The sequence below is a fragment of the Gadus morhua genome, chromosome 18 (assembly GCF_902167405.1).
Source record: "Gadus morhua chromosome 18, gadMor3.0, whole genome shotgun sequence".
Classification (NCBI taxonomy): Eukaryota; Metazoa; Chordata; class Actinopteri; order Gadiformes; family Gadidae; genus Gadus; species Gadus morhua.
Genome location: NC_044065.1, coordinates 12,208,714 through 12,233,185, shown reverse-complemented (window position 1 = coordinate 12,233,185; position 24,472 = coordinate 12,208,714). Strand labels below are relative to the sequence as shown.

The following is a 24,472-nucleotide window of genomic DNA, read 5'->3' as shown; positions in this document are numbered from 1 at the left end:
TGTCGCGACCGTAGACGACGGTCAGCACCAATTACATAATCAATGTTGTGCCATCTGCAACATGCCAGCGGTGTTTAGCTTCGGTCGATATCTGTACGAGTGACTGGTGCGTAATTTCTGCTGTGTAGTGACAGTCGACGTCGGACATCGATGGGGAGCCAATCCAAAAGCTGTCGTTGCATCGCCCAGGCACGAATCAATCGATCCGCAGCAGCAACAACAACAACGCTTCATTGAATCGAACAGGCGCCGATCACTATGGCTCTTGGATGTGTTTATCACTGTGGCATCGTGAGCATCGGGTTTTAACCACATGGCATCGGTAGCTCGAGGGTTCTGGTGTTCCTTGGTGTACAACCCTCATTTTAAATTAAATGGGGGAGAGGACAAGATGAGAACGACGGCGACGGCGGAGGAAGGGCGTTCGCTGACGTTCATGTCTGCCAGACGGTGCTCCGGTGTGTCTAGCCCAGGCGGGGGAGCCGTGTCCCCCGGCCCCGTGTCGGTCGGGGGGACGCCGGGGTTCGGACACCGCGAGCTGTTCGAAGCTTGTCGGAACGGCGACCTGGAGCGCGTGAGGAAACTGGTCACGCAGGAGAACGTAAACAGTCGCGACACCGCCGGGAGGAAATCCACGCCGCTGCATTTCGCCGCAGGTGAGGGACACATACAATAAAGACTATAGGCTACTACACTGGATTCTATTCGCTAACTTCACACGCGCGAATCCATACAGAATACCGTGCGAACAATTGAACAATTCGCTGTAGGCTATATGATCTATACACACTGAACAAAAGCCTATAATTTTGACAGTATCCATCATCTGTAGTACTAGGCTACAGCACATTACATTGGCACATGAGAGAAAGATATTTGCACATGAAAAGGAATCCAGTAGGCCTACAAATTATTGCTATACATTACGATCAAAGTCAGTCAGGGCAGGGAGACTCCTATTCCAATGAAAATACTGAAAACAGACACTGACAACACTAACCCGTTGCAATAGAATGGCTCGTTTTAATCATCAATAGGACGATGTGTGCATTATGCATCTGCATGGCCTCTATTGACTTGAAAGAACTTCAGGCCCTAATGGCCAGTGAACCCCAATCCTCAATAATTAATCCTCAGAGCCAGACCCAAAGACGTCGAACCAGACCCGGAAGCCGGAGTTAATTATAGATACTAGATTATGCATGATTTGAGGCACGAGGAGGATCAATCGCTGAAGAAGAGGAAGATGATACCGTGTGCACTAACTGCCCTCTCTCTCTCCAGGGTTTGGCCGCAGGGAGGTGGTCCACTTCCTGCTCCTGACCGGAGCTGACGTCCACGCCAGGGACGACGGCGGCCTCATCTCCCTCCACAACGCCTGCTCCTTCGGGCATGCAGAAGTGAGCCCCCCCCCCCCCCCCCCCCCACACACACACACACAGGGTTATAGAAAAGGGACATAAAGACCTTGGGATAGAGAGTGTGTCAGGCCACAAGAGGTGGTGGTGGAAGGGGTTCGTTGGTTTTGGTTCGTGGCGCTGGCTCTATTCCGTCTCCTCTTTTACATTCTGTTATAACATATTTGGGCTCCTGGATCAGAGATCAAGAGTCTCCCAAACTAATAGACTACGATAGATAGTACATAGACTTGTCTGGTGGTCATTCTAATAACGCTGTCCTCGGAACACATCCAACCTAAACGTAACGGTTTCAATCCATGTGCAAATCGTCATAGGAAATGCCACTCATTTTGCTTTAATGAATGCATTTGCTCATGCTACTGTTTTGCAGTAGTCTGTTGACCTGTGTTTTCCATACAAAATCCGGGGTTGATACGAGTGGGCCCAAGGCACTACGCTCCTGGCCGTGTTAAATGTCGAACACTCCCGCCTCAGGCCAGCGGTAGTGATGGCCACTCAATTGGCTCAAAGTGGAGAGGACCCGTCGCTCCGGTGTTAACTAGTGAACGGCGTGAACCCCCCAACATGACATCAGGGAGATGAAAATTAGCCTGAATGGCTAAATGTGGCACATTTACACGTTGAACTCTGGTGCTCAAGTTTATTAATGTGCGCTGTCCCTTTTAAATAAAGAAATCCAAAATGTGATCACATAATCGGGAAGGCAATGCCTTCGACCCAAGGTACACAGGTTCAAACATCTTTCGGTTCGAGCTGAACCTACCCCCCCCCCCCCCCCCCCCCCCCCTCCCCCAAGCCTTCTTCTTCTTCCATTTCCTCTTCCTGTTGATACTGGTCTACACCCAGGAGACCCCAGGCAGGCTGGAGTATGCTGTCTGCTAAGTGGCCTCAGGCAGTAATTCCCAGCTTAACTATCACGATCAGAGGAGGCTTAGCTATGCCACTGACACTCACCAGAAAGACACGTCGAGGATTTCCTTTTTGGAGACCCTAAAAGGCAACGGTGTTCCACCACTGGGACCCTTGTTCACAGGCATACCTGCACCGTAGGATTTTTTTTTTCACATCTTAACACTTAGGTTGAAAGAGTCCAGGCAAATGCTTCTTTTTAATGGAAGGAAAATCCTAATGGGAGATCTTGTCTGCTTTTAAGACCCTCTGTCATGACTAAATCGGTCATGAATAGTTTAGAAATCTGCTCTCATTCAGCTCAAAGCATAACTCAAGGCGTTTTGTTTTATGCATGCAAGAACGGCTGGACATCATAGCCTAGTGTGAGATCACAAGATTCGAGGCATAGAGATGGTACACACCAGATATGAAAAGGTAAAAAGTGAAATGTATGATTTACGACGCTCTTCCACACCCAAGGGCTTAATGGCGTCTCAGGACCACATGCAGATGAGCTACAACGGGCCCCCTCAACCCTAGAGGCTCGAACAAGCACGCAGACATTTGATATTTCGACGGCAAGTGTTATGCACACTTTCTCTATCTGTCTTCTGATGGTCTCTGGTCCTGGATCACAAAGCGGCGAGTTCTGTCATCACTGTGACAAAAGGCAGCTTAACTCGTTTATTCAGGTACCTAAAGCACATTTACAATTAGTTCACTGGACGGTGCGACCCGTGTTGTGGAGCGTCTGTACAGTAACCTTCACCAGCGTGAGAACGGGCACGGAGAGTCTCATGGCTAACTGATGAGAGTGTAGCAAAAAAGATACGTAAACAGAAGAACACATAATGGTTCGGCACACACGGTTAAAACAAGACTAATGCATAGATGACACATACATGACACGACCCCGCACTGAGAGAGAAATCTGTGATAATAAGGTTGTATCTCAGAAATCCTTGTTAATAACAACATATGGGCGGGACGTATGCTGACTGTCTGGTACAGAAGCAGAGAATGTCTTGCACAAGGACATTGATAAGTTACATAAAGAAGCATAGCACGACTCCCAACAGGGAGAAACTTGGGATTGACACCTCAAATAAAAATGGAATTCTCCTTCATACATTCTCTCCTCTCCTTTCCTCTCCTTCCTATCCTCAACACTTTCATCTCCTCTCGTTACTCATCTCCTCTCCTCCCTTCTCGTCATTTTTCTCCTCTCGTTTTGCCTCATGTTTTCTTCTTTTCTTCCCTCTCCTCTTTTTCATTTTTTTCCCTCTCCCCCCCTCTCCTCCTCCCTCCTCTCCCCCCTCTCTCCTCCCCCTCCCCTCCTCTCAGGTGGTGACTCTGTTGCTCCACCACGGGGCGGACGCAAACTCCAGAGACAACTGGAGCTACACTCCTCTCCATGAAGCTGCCATCAAGGGGAAGATAGACGTCTGCATTGGTACTCACTCATGCATGCACACACACACCCACACACACAAACTCAGTCACTTACTCACCCACACCCACCGATAGACTGTTTTCAATATTCCTTTATGCATTCATACACTGAGGTTGGTTGCACCTACTAAAGTATACATACTTTCCTTCAAGATAATGACATGCACTGTTGTGGAAGTCGTCTCAACTTCTATAATTGTACTGCCATTTTTCAATGTGTGTGTGTGTGTGTGTGTGTGTGTGTGTGTGTGTGTGTGTGTGTGTGTGTGTGTGTGTGTGTGTGTGTGTGTGTGTGTGTGTGTGTGTGTGTGTGTGTGTGTGTGTGTGTGTGTGTGTGTGTGCGTAGTTCTGCTGCAGCATGGGGCTGAGCCGGCCGTCAGGAACACAGATGGCAGAACCGCTCTGGATCTGGCAGAACCGTCAGCTAAAGCAGTGCTGACCGGTGAGGAACGCACATACGTGCACGCACCCTCACATACACACACACACATACAGGCCAACACATGCATACAATGTTGAGTGTGCTGTAACTGTGAGCTCTTAACTTAGGATACCCATTATCTCAGATTTGGTTGCAGGCAGTCGCTGGCCAATAGTAATGGGCTGTTGATAGGCTGCTCCTCACCTCACTTATCTGAGAATCAATCTGCTTTTATGCTTTTACACTTACCTTAACTCTTATTCATAAAGTCACGCATTCACAATAACACAGTGACAGCTCAGTATTCCCAGTCAGAGGTGTCCAAAGTCCATTTCGTTAACATTTCAGGTGTATAATATATTTTCTAAATGCAATTGCAATGACCTATTTGATCTAGATATGATGAACTATAGTTCACAATCTTTGCTCACATATTTATTTTATTTAAATATTATTTTTTCAGGAGATTACAGGAAAGACGAGCTTCTGGAATGTGCAAGGTATGATAACGGTTGAATTAACCAATTTATTAATAAATGTATAATTATGATCTGAAACGTGTTCCCTTCCAACTTGTCATTAATTAGATTGGTTACAGTAGTAGCTGCATACGTGCTCCTGCTTGCTTTTCTGTGGTTGTTGTTTATGATGATGATGTCATGGCCTGGTAGGAGTGGTCAAGAGGAGAAGCTGATGGCACTCCTGACCCCGCTCAACGTCAACTGCCACGCCAGCGACGGGAGGAAGGTGAGGAGCCCGGCTTTTATGATTATTTAGCAACAATTTTCACACTGTCCCCTGACAAATTAACTAGAAAATGACCTGTATCTGCATTCACTGGATGCATTCATGGGAAGTCGCTTTTGTGGAAAAGTGTCTATCTACAGTATCTTTCTACCTTGTCTAGTATCTATTCAATGATTATAGATATGGTTTCCAATAATGAGACCTCACAACAATCCACAATTATCAATCACTGTTTAGTGTTTAAAGACATCTTTTAAGACATTTGGTTTGAGTTAGTTTTGAGGTAGCGTTTTATTGTTTTGGCTCTACCTGTGTTTACCTTGTACATCACTGAAAAAGCCCTCGATATTAAAAAGGTTGTATTATTATTATTTAGTCATTTAGCAGACTCTTTTATCCAAAGTAATTTGTTCCTCACCTTTAGACTTGCTTTGTCTCCAGTTATGCAATGCTTATACATTATTCTTTGTGTCTCAGTGTCTCTGTTCATCCTCAGCGTATCTGTCTGTTGTGTTCAGGTGTTGTTGGCACACGTCCTTTGACCAACCGCTGGGAGTCGTGTTGACTAATAGGGTTGTTTTTTTCGTTTTTAGTCGACACCATTGCACCTGGCCGCGGGCTACAATCGCGTTAAAACCGTCCAACTGCTCCTGCAACACGGAGCGGACGTCCACGCTAAGGACAAGGGGTGAGCGCCGTTCGCCTTTAGGTCGGCCCCATTGTCTTCATCATCACTGACGCACACACAAGCACACAAAACGAATTATAAACGATAAGAAATCGGATAATTTGTAATAATTTAGTTTGCTTATTTTATAATTTTTTATTGTGTGTCAGTGGCCCGGTAGTATGTGGACAAAGCCGTTAAATGGGAGATAATGTGGCTTGGTTTCCATGGGGATATGTGTGAATAACGAGCTGTCGGGTGTTCTGTGTGCCTCATGTCTCAGAGATCTGGTCCCACTGCACAACGCCTGCTCTTATGGACACTACGAGGTCACCAAGCTCCTGGTCAAGGTCGGTGCATTCATCCATCACTTTATTTAAAATACATTTCTTTTTATTCAATTCAACTTTATTTGCCCAGCATATTTCTGACAATATGCTGAAGTTCAAGGGTGTTCACAGATATCCTTCACGAATATCGATGAATGTATGCATAGCTATTAAGACATGCATGTAATAATACAATACAATTTGTTCAATAGACTCTAATATAAAGTGATATACATTAAAAAAGAAAAAAAATATTTTTACAATATTTTTACTCCACATGTTTTCCCTCTGCTTGCTTTACTCCCAGCACGGGGCGTGTGTGAACGCCATGGACCTGTGGCAGTTCACCCCTCTTCATGAGGCCGCCTCTAAGAACCGTGTGGAGGTACGTCTGCTCCTGACCGGGTGATGGTGCTCACAGGGTTCACCACAGCCACTATGAAACCCCTCTGGACAAGATGATATCTGTCAGTCTCAACTGTCTTGTTACTGACTGAAATACAAGCTGTTTGATGATATATTATTGTTTCTGTAACGTTTTTTTCAAATTCTGTAAAAGTCATACTGCAGCCTATACCGTAAGTCAAAACAACTCCCCACTACCCATAAACTCAGATTTGTGGTACTGCACCCAAAGGTTGTGCTTTTGTAAAAAATCATGAATTAGGCTTATTTCTCCTCACCAGATTGACTTTGACTCAAATTTCTTTCATCATATTAATCTGTAGAATCAGATGAATTTTTTCACCCTGGTCTTCTGCTCTAAAAATGTTTATTTTTCCCACAATTTCATAGAAAAGCCAAACGTCCACAGTCTCAACCCATTTTGCCTATAAGATCATTTTGTTATTGTATAACTACCATACGGCTCTCATTAGGTGGATACCATTAACAGTGCAAATTTTCAGATCTGTACTATTTTAAGAAAATCCTTAATTCTCTTGTGAAATGTGTGCTTGGGGTTTTCTTGATGTTGTGTGCATTTTAATCATGCGAGTGTGGCTTCATACCAGGAATGTCAGTGGCTCAACGGGATAATGTCGTGTACTGGTGATCCTTAGGTTGAGAGTTCAAATCCTGATTAGAGCATTATGAACAAGCTGAACATGACATTATGTTATGCCACTCATTTAAGAAACACAACATTGAACAGCACCTGAAATTCATCAGGCAATCAACATCCGGCTTTTTAGTTTCCAAGAATCGGACTGCCAAGACACAGTATGGCATCAAGGGGAACTTATTCGTTAACCATTTTTCCTTCATAATTAACTCTGTCGTATTTATATTTCTTCCGTTATTGTTCTTGACTACAAATGTTTAATTTCCTCAGAATTTCAAAGATTTTTCAGATGCTTTGAAGAAAGCCCTTAATTCACTTGAGAAATGTGTGCTGTGAGTTTTCTGGATGTTGTGTGCTTATCAGGAGACATTTTGACCATGTGAATGAGGCAGCAGTTCTTCCTTAAATATGACGATTATATGTTATATTTATATCTTCCATTAGTGTGTTCTTGACTTTTAATTTTGCTCGGACCACGTTAATCACCTCTTGCATTTATATTATTCTTTATTCTTCTTATTATATTTTTCGATCAAACCTAGTAGCTCCAGAAAATCAAGGTTGTGCTACAGTATTTTCTCGATTGAGCACTGAGCTAGCGTAGTACACTCATAACTGAAAGAGTCTACCGTTTGTCTATAGTTTGTGTATGGGAAATCTCTGAGAAGGGGGACATTTATTTTGATGAACCAGGAGATCTATTCCTGATCATTTGTGTTTTCTCATCCAGGTGTGCTCTCTGTTGCTGAGCTACGGAGCGGACCCCACATTCTTGAACTGTCACAATAAAAGCTCAGTCGAGCTGGCTCCCACCACACAGCTCAAGGAACAGCTGGCATGTATGTTCCTTCATGACCAGTCATACGTTTCTAATTCTTTAAAATGGGATTTGAGTAATGAGTTTTATCCGTAGTGACCGTAGTAGTAGTTGTAGCCTCTTATTTGGCATACAGCATCTATTCTGTGTTTGGGTGTAGGTAAATTTGGATCTTCCTTAATTTTCTTTGTATGGAATGAATCGCGTAAACAGAATGAATCATTAATCAATTATGTTGTTCTACCTTAATAAACCCAAGCGACTAGCAAATTGCAAACTGCAATTAGCGACCAAAAAAACAAAAGCTTTAAGTGCATCCGTCTGTTATTAGTGAAAATGCATCGTCCAGTTCGATAGTGTAACTAACAGACCGTTCCACAGCAGTGGCAGCCATCTCTGTTGTTGATAGGCCTCTACGACGCTGCTCTGAAGCGTCATCGTATTTATCCCGCCTCGCGTTAGATGAATGTTTTTGTTTGGTCTTCTATTCGGTCGCTATTAGCCTGAGCTTGCGGTTGACCTACGACCCCTCTCTTTCCTCTTACTTTACAGACGAGTTCAAAGGTCACCTGCTGCTGCGGGCGTCCAGGGAGGCGGACCTGACCCGCGTGAAGAAACACCTGACCGGGGAAACCGTCGCCTTCAGACACCCCTTCACCCAGGAGACGGCGCTGGTGTGTGTGTGTGTGTGTGTGTGTGTGTGTGTGTGTGTGTGTGTGTGTGTGTGTGTGTGTGTGTGTGTGTGTAAACGTGTTTCTTTTGAGAAGTCAGCAAACAAAAATGGCCAAATCATAATGTGTCTTTCTATCTGGGTTTGTGTGTGTGGTTGTGTCCCCGTATGTGTGTGTATGCATGCATGTGCGGGTTCAGCATTGCGCGTCGGTGGCCCCCTACCCTAAGAGGAGACAAGTGTGCGAGCTTCTCCTTAGGAAAGGCGCCGACGTCAACGAGAAGACCAAAGAGTGAGTGTGGCCTCGCGTCTGTATCTGTACTCATCATGATGAAACATGTCATGTTTTCAGCACTGATGGCGCTAGTGTTTTCGAGTCAAGGTATCGAAAACAAACTATCAATATTCATGACTGACTGTGATGGCCAATCAGAACGTGATGTGGTGTCCCCGTGTGATGACATCATTGTGCTCCCCTTATCCTAGCATGCTGACCCCTCTCCACCTGGCCTCTGAGAAGTCCCACAATGACGTCATCGAGCTGCTGGTCAAACACGAGGCCAAGGTGAGCAGGAACGCTTGGTGATAGTGGAGACAGACCCCCCCACAGGCAGCCGCCTCACCGTGGCTCCACTGGTTGGGGTTTCAAACGATAAATGAAGGCACAAATGGCTTTGAAGAAGCGGGCTCCTTGCCGGAATAACAAATGCTAAAAGGATTTATTGATGCTGTATATGGAGTTATTATCAATATTGTCACGCTATTGTGATGAGGAATATGTCTGGTATTTCTATCTTGGCTATCTAGGTAGCTACACTGAAAAAAATATAATCATTGAGTAATATCCGCTGCTGAACACTAAACTGAAAAGCTTGAATGAAAATAGTGCCCCCCCCCCTTTAGTTCAGTAGATATTTAATGTGTTTTTTTGTATTTGTTAAGGCAGTGATTTATAAGTATTGACCCGTTTCCACAGTGAAGCGGTTCCAGACTCTGATAATCTCTCCCCCCCCCCAGGTGAATGCGGTGGACTGCCTGGGCCAGACGGCGCTGCACCGAGCCGCCCAGTGCGGCCACCTCCAGACCTGCAGGCTGCTGCTGGGCTCCGGGGGCGACCCCCGGCTGCCCTCCCTGCAGGGCCTGGCCCCCGTTCAGCTGGCCCACCATGCCGTCAGGGAGCTCCTGCAAGGTACTGGGGTACCAGGAGCCCCGAGGCTCCTGGTGGTGTGTGTGTGTGTGTGTGCGCATCTTAATATATTTGTGTGTTTTTATGGAATGGGTTGGGTGTGTGTGTGTGTGTGTGTGTGGATCTTCATTTATGCTTTTTATCGGTGTGTTTGACTGAATGAGTCAGTGTGTGTTGACTTTTAATTATAATTCCAAGAAAAGAAAATAACTTTCTCAAAATCTTCTCAAATATTTGCATGTGGTACTCTTAAACTCATGTGTGGGTTGTCTTCTTTTTTGATGATATCTCATTCAGAATTTTAATTATCAGAATCCCATTTTCAGACCCTGTGTCAGTTGAAGCCTTAATACTCTTAATTAAATTAAGAACTAAGTAACTGCCAAGAACACATTGGCACAGGAGATGCATAGGTGATGGAAGTGATGAATAAAACAGGAGAAATAATAGAAGTGATCTCTGCAATCTTAATATTATAACACTTCTGATGATGTAGCGGCTGACTGTTCATTTTCATTATTACAGTTTAAAACAGATAAAAAAATAGAAGTATTTCGTAACATCGTTGCTGAACAGTCTGCATGTTATCCAACTTCCAGAAGGAGCTCTGATGGGGAACTCTGACTCCGACCGGCAGCTTCTAGAAGCCTCCAAATCAGGAGATGTAGAAACTGTCAAGGTAAAATATAACTTATATAACTTCCGGTTGGCTGGGTCGATAACTTTGAGATTTGAGTTAATGAATTGAACAAGATAAATGTGTTATAACCAGTCATTGTTCAATTGTTTGATTTGAAGGAGGAGGAAATTTGTTTTAAGTATCAATCCTCACATCTTCATCATCCTTGACTATGGACTGTGTTCTCTTCATTTCTTTCATCTACCTCCCTCGTATCTCTATCTCTCTCTCTTTGTCTCTGTCTCTCTCCCCTTTTCTCTTTTGCTATCTGTGTGTGTGACTCTCACTCTGTGTCTGTGTCTCTGTCTCTGTCTCTCTCTCTCTCTCCCCCCCCAGAGGCTGTGTACTCTGCAGAATGTGAACTGTCGGGACGTGGAGGGGAGACAGTCCACTCCACTGCACTTTGCGGCGGGCTACAACCGGCTGGCCGTGGTGGAGCTGCTGCTGCAGCACGGAGCCGACGTCCACGCCAAGGACAAAGGGTGAGAGGGAGAGGGAGAGAGAGAGAGAGAGAGGGGCTTTGGCATGTGTGGATAGCACTCAAAAGGCGAGAGATGTAGGGAGAGAGAGAAAAAGTCATTGTTTCGTCTTTGTTTAATTATTCATCTTCATATTCCATTATGGCTCAGTTGAAATTAATTGATTTGAGATGGATTTAGAGAGAGTTAAACCAGCACTAAATGGCAGCTATTTACTCCATGATGAAATATCGCAACAAGAACGTTTCCCCCCCCCCCCCCCCCCCCCCCCCCCCCCCCCCCAGAGGCCTGGCCCCCCTGCACAACGCCTGCTCCTACGGCCACCTGGAGGTGGCCCAGCGGCTGGTGCGCCGCGGCGCTGCGGTGGACTCCCCCGACCTCTGGAGGTTCACGCCCCTCCACGAGGCCGCCGCCAAGGGGAAGTACGACATCTGCAAGCTGCTGCTGCAGGTGGGCCTGCACGGGGGCGCACACACACACACACAAACACACACACACACACACACACACACACACACACACACACCTGGTTGCTGCTTCAGGTGAGCAAGCATGTATGTACACACTGACGCACAACGCACATGTGCAAATGTAAACAAACACACACAACACATACAGGCAGGTCTGTTTGCATTTCCTCGTTCTTTCTTATAACTGATTGATTTGACACGTGCACACGCACGGACACCCTCACTCAGTCACACACACATGCAGATCTGTGTGGGGCTGCAGGTGACACACACAGACACACACGAACACACGCATAGCTCTGAATTATTACTGAATCATTGAACATCTTCCCACGGATGAATGCCCTCACCCTCCCTCGTCTTGTCGCCCCCCCCTCCCCGGACCCCCAGCACGGAGCGGACCCCAGCAGGAAGAACCGCGACGGGAACAGCCCCCTGGACCTGGTGCGGGAGGGGGACACGGACATCCAGGACCTGCTGCGGGGGGACGCAGCGCTGCTGGACGCCGCCAAGAAGGGCTGTCTTGGGAGGGTCCGCCGGATCTGCAGCCCCGCCAACGTCAACTGTAGGGACGCCCAGGGGAGGCACTCCACCCCGCTGCACCTCGCTGGTAGGACACACACACACACACACACACACACACACACATACACATACACACACACACACACACACACACACACACACACACACACACACACACACACTGTTCGAAGGGACAAATGCAGTAGTCTATAAACATTGTGTGTTTGTTCCAGCTGGCTACAACAACATGGAGGTGGCGGAGTTTCTGCTGCAGCAGGGGGCAGAGGTGAACGCTCAGGACCGAGGGGGGCTCATCCCCCTGCACAACGCTGCCTCCTATGGGGTGGGTACCCTCTGCTGCTCGCTCACTCGTCCATTCACTAACTCATCCCCCTCAAAATGGGGGTCCTCGACTAAGAATTTGAATGGTAGAATCTGATTCGTCAGGCCCGACCCGACCTCGACTGGCTGTTGAATCATATAATCACTCATTATTTATTGTTTATTTCTATCACTTATTTGTTACGTTTCTTCCGGATATTCTGTTGCGGTCGAGGTGCTCTACATATATATATTTTTTTAAAGATTGCATACTGCCTCTTCCATAAGAAAAAGTGGTTATCAAACAAGCAATAAGGACATTTATTTTGAAGCAAAACATAACGCAGCAATTTGCACTCAGAGGACTGAGTCAACCCCCCCGACCCCACAAAGACAACATTGTATAAGGTTGTGGTGTCCTTCGGTATCACTCGTTTGCCAACCCATACCCCCGATGGTGTGACACACACAACACTGCAAGGCCATTTAACTATTAAAGACCACGCCGACTAAATGTCTTTCTATCGAACATTCAAATCGTCTAGGATTCAATGTAAACCAGGATGTAACCATAATTATAATTGTAGCCTATATTAGCAATTCTATATTGGTATTATTATCATCATATCTTATTAAATTATTATTATGTTGTTATTTCTATTGCATTTTTATATCATTTATAATACTATACTTTTATTGTGTTTATTTAGCCTATTTTAACAGATTCAACAAAGAATATGTGCAATAATAATGCACATATAACACATATTGACACACGCACTCAGACTCCCAATGTGATTTACATGCAAATGGATGTCCCTCAAAACTTTTTGACCAATTCCTGTTATTACTTGCTGAAGGGGATCTGATGGCCGTACACACACACACACACACACACACACACACACACACACACACACACACACACACACACACACACACACACACACACACACACACACACACACACACACACACACACACACACACACGTGCTAGAGGAGTTGATTGAGGAGAACTGAAGGGTGTATTATGCTGTATCGGTCTTCGCTTAAAGACACACACAGTAAGAGGAGGAAAAAACACACACACACTACCTCACACACATATTATCTACACAGGAAAAAACCCTACTATAAGCATTCAGTGTGTATTTGTGAGGGTGTGTGTGTGTGTGTTCATTTGTGAGCGTCTGTTTGATAATGATGAGGTCCACTCTTCAGGACTCAAGTCCTGACCGTTTACAGATTGAAGGTACTGACGAGGACCCTCTGTAATCATCTCCCTTCTTCTCCCTCTTCCGTGTCTCTCTCTCTGTCTGTCTCTCTGTCTGTCTGTCTGTCTGTTTCTCTGTCTGTCTCACCCCCTCACTCGCTCTCTTTCACTTTCACACCTCTATATGTGTCTCATCTCTCTGCAGAACAAATCTTTTGTCCTCTCCCTCTCCATCCATGGCTTCTTAATGCTCACTTTTTGTTCATTTAGTTCCATCGCCTCTCTTTTTCTCCCATTTGCTTTATATCCATCCATCTTCTCTCCTCTAATTGCTCCCTCTTTTATGGGTCAAACAGCGCAGCGAGACAGAAAGGTGGCTTATGAAAGAGGGAGGGAACGACCCTTCAACATTGTAATATCAGACCAGAGGAGTGAACCCTGTAGCCTGGTACTATCAGACCAGAGGGGTGAACCCTGTAGCCAGGTACTATCAGACCAGAGGGAGGGTGAACCCTGTAGCCTGGTACTATCAGACCAGAGGGGTGAACCCTGTAGCCTGGTACTATCAGACCAGAGGAGTGAACCCTGTAGCCTGGTACTATCAGACCAGAGGAGTGAACCCTGTAGCCTGGTACTATCAGACCAGAGGGAGGGTGAACCCTGTAGCCTGGTACTATCAGACCAGAGGGGTGAACCCTGTAGCCTGGTACTATCAGACCAGAGGGGTGAACCCTGTAGCCTGGTACTATCAGACCAGAGGGAGGGTGAACCCTGTAGCCTGGTACTATCAGACCAGAGGGGTGAACCCTGTAGCCTGGTACTATCAGACCAGAGGGAGGGTGAACCCTGTAGCCTGGTACTATCAGACCAGAGGGGTGAACCCTGTAGCCTGGTACTATCAGACCAGAGGAGTGAACCCTGTAGCCTGGTACTATCAGACCAGAGGAGTGAACCCTGTAGCCTGGTACTATCAGACCAGAGGGAGGGTGAACCCTGTAGCCTGGTACTATCAGACCAGAGGGAGGGTGAACCCTGTAGCCTGGTACTATCAGACCAGAGGAGTGAACCCTGTAGCCTGGTACTATCAGACCAGAGGGGTGAACCCTGTAGCCTGGTACTATCAGACCAGAGGGGTGAACCCTGTAGCCTGGTACTATCAGACCAGAGGGAGGGTGAACCCTGTAGCCTGGTACTATCAGACCAGAGGAGTGAACCCTGTAGCCTGGTACTATCAGACCAGAGGGAGAGTGAACCCTGTAGCCTGGTACTATCAGACCAGAGGAGTGAACCCTGTAGCCAGGTACTATCAGACCAGAGGGAGGGTGAACCCTGTAGCCTGGTACTATCAGACCAGAGGGAGGGTGAACCCTGTAGCCTGGTACTATCAGACCAGAGGGAGGGTGAACCCTGTAGCCTGGTACTATCAGACCAGAGGGAGGGTGAACCCTGTAGCCTGGTACTATCAGACCAGAGGGAGGGTGAACCCCGGTGTGCTAAGGCGCGACCGTGAACCGTGAACCCACGACCTACCCGGTCGGCGTGCTAGCAGTTTGAGGCCCAGTTGTCGAGCGTTTCTTTAACATGTCTTTTGGCCCCCCTGTCATTCCCCCCCCCCCCCCCCCCTCCAGCACGTGGACGTGGCGGCGCTGCTGATCAAGTACGACGCCTGCGTCAACGCCACGGACAGGTGGTGCTTCACGCCGCTGCACGAGGCTGCCCAGAAGGGGCGCACGCAGCTCTGCGCCCTCCTATTGGTCCACGGCGCAGACCCCGCCCTCCGCAACCAGGAAGGTCACTCCCCGTTGGACCTCGTCCAGGTAGCCGGAGGGACTATGTCGTTTTGTTTTTGTTTTAACCAGTTCTTAGATTGAGTGGTTTTGAGCTTGTGAGATGTTTGAGTGAGATTGTTATTAGAATCTGAGTTTTGACACGTCTTCAGATTTCCTCACTCCCATCTACGTCCCTTTCTCCTCTTCTCTCTCTCTGTCTCTGTCTCTGTCTCTGTCTCTGTCTCTGTCTCTGTCTCTGTCTCTGTCTCTGTCTCTCTCTGTCTCTCTCTCTCTCTCTCTCTCTCTGTCTCTGTCTCTGTCTCTGTCTCTGTCTCTGTCTCTCTCTGTCTCTCGCTCTCGCGCTCTCTCAGGTGGATGATGTGCGGGCTCTGCTCACCGCAGCCATGCCCCCCTCCTCGGCCCCGGGGAGCTTCAAACACGAGCTCATCAGCCTCCCCGCCCCCATGCCTTCCCCAACCGCCACCCCCGCCCCGGTTGGACCTCCCGTCGCCGTGGTTCCCTCTCTCCCCTCCTCCATCACCACCACCATCACCACCCCCGGCATCGCCTCCGCCTCCATCTCCTGCCCCACTCCTCTGCTTCCCCTACCGTCCACCTCCTCCTCCGACACCCCAGGGGGCGCACACGGGCCAGATGCTCCCATGGCCGCCAGCGTTGTCACGGCAACTGCCTCGCCGGCGGCCGGGTCAGCGGCCTCCTCGTTCCCAGAGATGACGTCGCTGCTGCTGGGGGAGGAGGGGGGCGCGCTGGGCCCTGAGAAGAGAGAGGCAGGAGGTAGCGCTTCTTTATTTCTACAAGGTATCAGTAGGTTGGTTCTTAGGTTGGGGGTGCTCCTCGCTCACACTATATCTGAAGTCATTTCCTTTTCTCTGTGACCTAAGAGTCAAATCTGATTTCTAAACGAATTAAATAAATCAAAGGGGCACCATGTTTGGCACCTGACACACCTGCACTTCGAAACTCGATAAACCTGTTATGAACACCAGATACACCTGTTATTAACACCAGATACACCTGTTATTAACACCAGATACACCTGTTATTAACAGACACCTGCTAGTAACACACACACACACACACACACACACACACACACACACACACACACACACACACACACACACACACACACACACACACACACACACACACACACGGCTGAGTGTAGCAGTGCTGTATGACAGTCTTCAGGGGTATCTGAGGAGGGTTGATAATAGACAGGTTTTAATGTTGGCGGACGGTAAGTTCATCAGCAGTAACAAGTTGACTCAAGCGGAGCGGCCTCTATGTGATCCTGTGACAGAGAAAGGTGGGCGCAGGCTGATAACAAAAGGAAATGGAGATAAAAAAGGAATTAGGTCTGAATTTAATTAGACACTTCATGCAATCATACATTAAACACCTATTCAGGCTTAGAGATAAGAGTGATTGAAAAGGTTTTCTGGATAACGGAGAAAGACAGAAAGGAGCAGATGAAGCAATTTTAATTGTGTTCTTCTATTAAAAGTCACTCTCAGCCTTGCTAGAAAGTGCTGCGTTGAAATTTAAAACGTTTATTTTCCTTTTATTAGCGCAGGCGATGGCACAGTTTCTGGAGCCTTTATTAATATGGATGATTGGATCGACTTTTGGTTCAAGGCAATCAATTATTATTTAATGAATAAGGGGGGGGTTGTGTAAGTCATCCTTTATCACATCAACACTTTATCACACTAAATGTATCTCTGTTCACTCACTCAGTACTTTAAAAGGGAGTGCAAAGCAGCTTTCACTTTTACACTTATTACTTTTTAAGTCTCCACATAAACAAACACCAGATGTGAACGGTAATGAAATATTTTGATCCGGTTAATTGAAAGATTTGATCCCATTAAAGTTGCTTTATGATTCGATTATGCGACCGTTTGATGCGTGTCACGAAGCAGCATGTGGCTGACGCATTACCGGGGGGGTAAGCGGGAAGGGATCACACACAAACACGATGCATTCACCGCTGAGGAGGTTTCAATTGATTGGTGAGGCGGATGATGAGTGAGTACTTTTCATCTGTGATCTGGTAATTTAGGGGTGGATGAAAGGCAGTATTTTAGTTGTTTTATAATTAATCTGTGTGTGCGTGTGTGTGTGTGTGTGTGTGTGTGTGTGTGTGTGTGTGTGTAGACATCAGTATCGGTCAGTTCCTCCACAACCTTGGTCTGGAGCACTTGCTGGACATCTTTGACAGAGAGCAGGTAAGAAGATTTTTGCATTTGGTGCATTGACATACAGAATCAAAATGAAGTTAAATATCAAAACAGCCTTCCAAAATGTTCGTCTAAAATTCTTGGCTTCACACAAGAGGCGTGGGTATGAAGTCAATAATATTACTTCAAATTGATAATTGAAAAACTAAACACTAGAATAAAAAAAGCTTTTTGGAAGTGAGAAAGAGGAGCCTTTGATAAAATGTGCGTTTGCGTTGAAAGAAGCAATCTTGCCACTGTTTGTGTATATTTGTGTGTGTGTGCAGATCAGCGTGGACGTGCTGGTGGAGATGGGTCACAGGGAGCTGAAAGAGATCGGGATCAACGCCTACGGACACAGACACAAGATCATCAAAGGAGTGGAGAGGATCGTGAGCGGCCCACAGAGTGAGCACACTCACACGCACACACCAGATACACACGCATACCCACATACGAAAAACCATGCAAATTGACATGCATTCATACTGTGTGTGTGTGTGTGTGTGTGTGTGTGTGTGTGTGTGTGTGTGTGTGTGTGTGTGTGTGTGTGTGTGTGTGTGTGTGTGTGTGTGTGTGTGTGTGTGTGTGTGTGCGGCAGGTCTTAACCCCTACCTGACGCTGAACACGGCCAATAGCGGGACAGTCCTGATCGATCTGGCGTCGGATGACGAGGAGTTCCAGTCTGTGGAGGCGGAGGTAGCTGCCCGCCCACTGCACTGCTCTCATTCTGATTGGCTTTCTGTGATACAGTGTTCATGCTATAGGACAGGATATATGGCAATTCTTGCATGTCATTGGCTAAGCCTTAATTCACAATGTTTTAATGAGCCTTCCCAGTAAGTAGCAACTGTGAGTCAACTGTGAATTTTTTTATTTATTTGTAGATTATTAAAGTTATTGGACGTTATTTGATTGATGACATTATTAAAATAACTATCGATCAGCTTTGACTACAGATATGTCCAGTTTAAGAGCTTGTTGAAATGTAAATAATGTTAATGATGCATAATTAATTAAACACGTTGTTCTCCTCTGCTGTGTGTGTGTGTGTGTGTGTGTGTGCGTGTGCGTGTGTGTGTGTAGATGCAGAGCACAGTCAGGGAGCACAGAGACGGAGGACATGCTGGAGGGCTCTTCCAGAGATACACCATCGTCAAAGTAAACGTTAATTATTTTACAGTATTTTGGAGATATAACATCGGCAAAGTAAACGCTTATTCCTCTGCGGTATTTTAAAGATATAACATGGTTTAAAGGTAAACATCAATCCTGATCAGTGGAACTATGATACAAATTTTTTATTGAGGAGTGTAGCTCAACTTAAATGTTAACAAATGCACGTTTCTAGATCCAGAAGGTTTGCAACAAGAAGCTGTGGGAGCGATTCACCCACCGCAGGAAGGAGGTGTCGGAGGAAAACCACAACCACTCCAACGAACGCATGCTCTTCCACGGTCAGTAGGCCAACCATCCTTCAGTCTACTGGAGACGCTAACATAGATGCTACTGTAGATGCTACTGTAAATGCTACTGAAAACGCTACCTTAGATGCTACCATACATGCTATTGTTTACGCTAAGGAAACGGTGCCATGCTTTTGGTGCACTTATGTTAATTTGTTTCCAATGTAGCACACAAGTGTATATGATTTTACTTAAAGGTACATTAAGTAACAAATGTACTGTACTAAATCATTAAATGAGCGTGATATTACACCATGGTGATGGAAACATGCAAAGTATAAAGACTGGCTTCGCCGACAACCATACTACAGCCAGGATGGTGTCCTTGGAAATGACCTCTCCGGGGCGGACTCATAACCCCTTGCGGTTCCCCGATCCACAGGTTCTCCGTTTGTCAACGCCATCATCCACAAGGGCTTTGACGAGCGCCACGCCTACATCGGGGGCATGTTCGGCGCCGGGATCTACTTCGCAGAGAACTCGTCCAAGAGCAACCAGTATGTGTACGGTATCGGAGGAGGAACGGGCTGCCCCCTGCATAAAGACAGGTCCTGCTACATCTGCCAAAGGTGACTAAATCCCCCTGTGTGTCTCTTGCTCTTGGTGCGTTCTCGGTCATCCACTTACAAAAGTGTGCCTGACGCAAGTTATTTTCTTCTTGTTCCTGTGGCTCCCAGGCATCTGTTGTTCTGCAGGGTGACTCTGGGAAAGTCCTTCCTCCAGTTCAGTGCAATGAAAATGGCCCACTCTCCGCCAGGTCATCATTCTGTTACGGGGCGTCCAAGCGTAAACGGCCTGGCTTTGGCGGAGTACGTCATCTACAGAGGCGAGCAGGTAATCAATGTAGTTTGTAATCTAATTATAGGCACGGGACAGGGAGGTGGAGGAATTTGGCCTCATGGCTGAATTATATTTCCACCCTTAGAAAATATGAACAGGACTTGGCATTGAGCCCTGAGGAATGCCGGTCTTTATTTTGTCTATTATTTTTTGTGTCGGTAGAAACTGCAAGTTCTATACTTGATGTTGGATATTACAGCGGTTCTGATACATGGAGGGATAGGTATTTTAAAACCACTTGAAATAAGTGGTTTCAATTATGAAAAAATGATTCACATTAATAATAAATGAGTAGCTTACTCTATTACAAACAAATTAAGCTCTGGAATTTCAGTTTTTGGGTAGTTTTCCTGGACTTTATTTAAGGAATTGAGCATATTTACACAAGATGTTTTTCTTGATTGTTGAGCATCACAAAAGTCTTCCATTCCCCCCTACATGAGCTATTTAAACCTTGAAGGTAGAAAATGTTGTGAAATGAACTAAACATAATATACAATAATGCAATATCACACTTCCTTTGTAAACCGTTGTTTATTGTTTTTTCCCGTAACATCTGATCCCAGTCAGAGAATAATGGCATGTCTTCTCATCCGTTTCAAGCCCTAGTCATGCACCCGGGTTGTTCATGCGGTACATAAACACCTGTCATCACTCACTGAAGGCTGATTGTAATGACTCCGAATGATGATTTTAACATCATATTTTCTCCTCGGGCAAGGCTGGATAATTCCTGCAGAGATAATCTCTCAATGTATGTTGCGTCCTAAAAACAGAACTAAACCCACTGAAAAAATAATTACTCGATGTGATGGCTCATGAACAACCCTGTGTTTCGCAGAACGGATAATGTCTTGAGTCCCACGCCAAGCCCTTGAGAGCGCTCGGACGAGTGGATGTCCACTCCAGTAATCAATGGCGTTGCCATGGTGCGGTCCACCGTGCCGGCTTGGCAGGTCGTTCTGCGCCGCGTTCGGAGCGGCCTAGTCTCCTCTCCGTCTGCTTCAGGGTTGATTGCCGAGGGCGGCCGGCAAAAGCATCACCCTGAGACCCTTTTAAACCCACGGCTCGCGGAGACACCAGCAGCGTGCTGTGTGGTTAATTACCGTCTGACACAAATCAGCCTCGCCTTTCAGAAGCAAGCAAGATTTCTGACACGCCACGTGTAGCTTGGCGTCGGAATATATGTTTGGTGTAAATGGGATACAGATTAAACAGACAGCAAAACCGGTTTCACATTGATTGACCTTAATGGCAATCAGGTTAGATGTGCGTTCATTCCATTTTTATTTGTTTTATTGTTTATAAGTGACACTTATACAGTCGCTAATAAACAACAGGCTACACTGAGGGTGTAGCGTTCTCGTGTGCATATCTCTCAATTAATACTATACTAAGTAACGAAGGCTGTAATGCTTTAAAGTATCTCCTCCCTCCCTCCCTCCCGCAGGCCTACCCCGAGTACCTGATCACCTATCAGATCACGAAACCCGACACACCTGCAGACGGATGACGGACGAGACCAAACAGGAAGTAGGAAGAGAACGGGAGGCGGGAGGACAGGAAAGGGAAGTAAAGAAGAACAACGCGGAACCGCGGCTTCACTAACTGCATGCGTACAAACATGAAACCTTTATTTATACAATGTATAAAACACATGAGGTTTGTTACCAATGGGCGATGTGAAATCCGTATCTTTATAATGTCTACTTGTTTCTAACTACTTATTTATATTTATATTTATTTATCGCGTGAGTGTCTAATGGGTGTTTAATGGGTGCTCACAGCAGGCTGGGTTATTTTCAGCAGCTCCACGGGTTGACTTGTGCTGAGACACAAAAAGGGCTGTGTTGTGAAAGCACTGTGCTACTGCTGTTCTGTGTGGTTTACTTAATCAAGTGTACATAGTTATTGTACGTAACTCGTGAACGCAAGACATTCCAACGACGTGTTTTGATTTGACGTTATCGCGTTGCTTCTGTTGTGGTTTCTATCACGTGTATTTTTTTTTATAACGACAAATACTTGGGGGGACAAAGGACAAATTCTAGAGGACTAGTTGCTCAGTTTGACCAACGATTGCATAAAAATAATGGTTTCTAGAGAATTCTTGGCTTTTGTTCCTTATTTATTGAACTATCCTTTCTTTGTACTTGCATGGTGCTCTCTCAGTATTTGTAAGGAGAATGTGTCCATCAGATAATTGTTTTTGTACAACGTTGGTGACTTGGTAAAGCCGATGGCTGTTTACATGATTTGCCTGAGCAAGACATTATTAGTAATAGGATGCCGCTCCGATAGCCTCTTGACGTAGCAGGATAGCCTACACCTATCAATATAATTGATAAGCATATTACTTATATGCTCTGCCTCCAGCCTCAGTTTGCTCTCTGCCCAACATTAAGGTCCAATTAAAATCCTTGCTGGTGAAGCACCCATATTTATTTGCCGGTAAGATGTTTTTAAATGAGTGCTGTATGTATCTATCTACATGTATATAGGTATACAATGCAAAATGAAAAGGAATGTAGCATCCTTAAACTACTCTGATTGGGTTTGAGCCGGGTCTGGTGCTGTGGTGTGTCAGTTGAAATGACTACTCCAATGCATGGTACAGTGTGTGTTTGGTTTGCAGTGCATTGTGGTATATTGTGTTGTTTCTGTGGTGCCTAAAGGGGCCTGGAAGGGTCTAAAGGTGGTCTAACTTTGTTTTGATATGATCAATACGGTGTCAAAGACGGGGTTGCCAGATCTAACAAGAAAGCTATGCCGCACCTCAAAATATGCTCAAACTACAGGTCATGTGTGTGCCTTATTCTGTGTCCTGATTTAAATGTTCGAGAATAAGCAGTTTCTGTAAACGTAACTAATTCAAACTAAATGAAGTCTAATATGAGTTAATGGGAAAGGACCATAGTGTCAGGTTCTAAGATCGAGCACTAACCCTTAAGGATAATGCTTGATTTTGTTTTTCGAGAGATGTGTATTCTGTTTCTTGTCAAATCTGGCAACGCTACCTTTAGTGAAGGCAAACTACGAATCAGAATATGGCTGGAGTCCAACCCTTGTTGAACCTCTGCTGTGCAGATCAGCAGTAAACTCTTGGTTGGATTAACAAGAGGTATATTCAATGTTAATAATTTAACTATGTTACAAAAAGGAAAGTTACATGAAAGGGATTGTATTTATGTGTAATTTAATAAGATCAACATATTTGAGATATTTTCTTTTATTATTTCATATTTCATAACCTATTCCCTCAGACTTCAGGTCAGAAGACAATCCCAGGACTATGAAGGTAGCCCATGTGTAATTTAAAGCAGAGTGTATGCACATGTACCACTTCTATTCAGCTAACAACATACCCATTATATTTGGTGATGCACCAGAGTTTAAAGGACCAAATCTATGAATGAATATAAATGCAATGTACCTGAATTGTACAGGGCTGTTGTCATTTGAAATAAACACATGTCTCTGTATCTCCTAAAGATGGTTGTTTTCCGACTCTTGTTTTTGCGTTATCCGAGTCTGCTCGGATAACGATGGTTATCGATGCTGGTTATACTTCAGCATCCAGTCCTTTGACAACATGTCATCCCCTCCATCCTGCATACACCGCTGGCCATTTTGGGGAAAGAAAATTAATAAGCATTCGTTTATTTGACCTTAAATCGATACGGCAACATTAGGAACTGACCTTGTATAATGGTAATGAAGTTGTGGTCATTCATTCAGCGGTTTGCATTCATACCAAAAATATTGTATTTGGTCAACTGCTCCAAACCATGTAGGAAAAAGGGGAGATAGTATGCCGATTATTTAACCCATTAATAAAAAACAATGATGACACCTTTATATATGGGAGCGGGCCTAAGGTAGCTAGGTCCTGGGTTTGATCACCAATGTCCAACCCTACCTGCTAATTAATAAAAATAATATGAATTCACTGTAAGTCTCTTTGAATAGAAGCATCTGCTAAATAAGTAAATTATATTAAAGCTACAATGTGTGAAATTTCAACTATCTCATAGCTTAAATGTGCCTTGACATAGCTGTAGTCAATGCTGCTCCATAGTGAATTCAATAAAGCTATCAATAAAATCACATCCTAGGACATGATATGATATGATATATTATAGAAATAAGAAATGCCAACCAGCCCGCATCTCTCTCTTTGTTAACAGCTACGCTAGCTACGCTTCTCACAGTTGCACAGCCAGTTAGAGGTGACTGAAAACAGTTTTTGAGATTTCTCTCTGAAAGTCCAGTTTACTTATTTGGAGGGGCTCAATCTTACAAAATGCAACTTCAGTTCACAGATTTTGAAAGGGTGCAATGGATGTTATTTAAAGATATTTTAGCATGGAGATAAATGCTAAATGGACTGCATTTCTATAGCACTTTTCTAACCACTTTTCTAGCCACTCAAAGCGCTTTAAAATATTGCCTTACATTCAACTATTCATGTATTCACACACCGACAGCGGTGTCAGCCATGCAAGGCGACAGCCAGCTCTTTGGGAGCAGTTAGGGTAAGGTTTCTTGCTCAGGGACACCTTGACACTGCCAACCCGCTCTACTCCTGAGCTACATGCCGAGATCAACATCCAGGCCTTTTCTTCATGCATACGTTTTTTTGAGACCAGTAGGATGGCAAAATGTTGTTACCATTCCTCTCAAAAGAAAAGGAGCTTGAACCTACATGGTGTTTTCTACTGCATCACATCGCGTATGTCAATAAAAGGGTTGAGAAGGTTATTATTTTTTTTCCACGTCTAAACCTTTTAAATAAGCCACG

The 24,472-nt window shown here is 45.4% G+C and overlaps 1 protein-coding gene across 2 annotated transcripts; it reads left to right on the top strand.

The window, feature by feature from the left end:
• The first annotated feature begins 8 nt into the window (after positions 1 to 8).
• LOC115531075 (poly [ADP-ribose] polymerase tankyrase-2) lies at positions 9 to 23,162 on the top strand. 2 transcript variants are annotated; one of them, XM_030340094.1, is made up of 29 exons: positions 9 to 656; positions 1,285 to 1,400; positions 3,657 to 3,765; positions 4,111 to 4,206; positions 4,649 to 4,685; positions 4,857 to 4,932; positions 5,526 to 5,620; positions 5,883 to 5,949; positions 6,236 to 6,313; positions 7,722 to 7,830; positions 8,361 to 8,482; positions 8,679 to 8,770; positions 8,965 to 9,043; positions 9,496 to 9,667; positions 10,264 to 10,343; positions 10,680 to 10,825; positions 11,107 to 11,272; positions 11,683 to 11,902; positions 12,051 to 12,160; positions 14,982 to 15,170; positions 15,494 to 15,917; positions 17,304 to 17,374; positions 17,653 to 17,773; positions 17,967 to 18,064; positions 18,452 to 18,526; positions 18,717 to 18,822; positions 19,214 to 19,400; positions 19,509 to 19,665; positions 21,122 to 23,162. In XM_030340094.1, exons 1-29 carry the CDS (start codon positions 314 to 316, stop codon positions 21,182 to 21,184), a joined length of 3,804 nt encoding a protein of 1,267 aa, XP_030195954.1. In that variant the 5' UTR covers positions 9 to 313; the 3' UTR covers positions 21,185 to 23,162. The 2 variants fall into 2 exon arrangements, with proteins under 2 accessions (XP_030195954.1, XP_030195953.1); XM_030340093.1 differs by having other exon boundaries at positions 15,494 to 15,941.
• Positions 23,163 to 24,472: the final 1,310 nt, after the last annotated feature.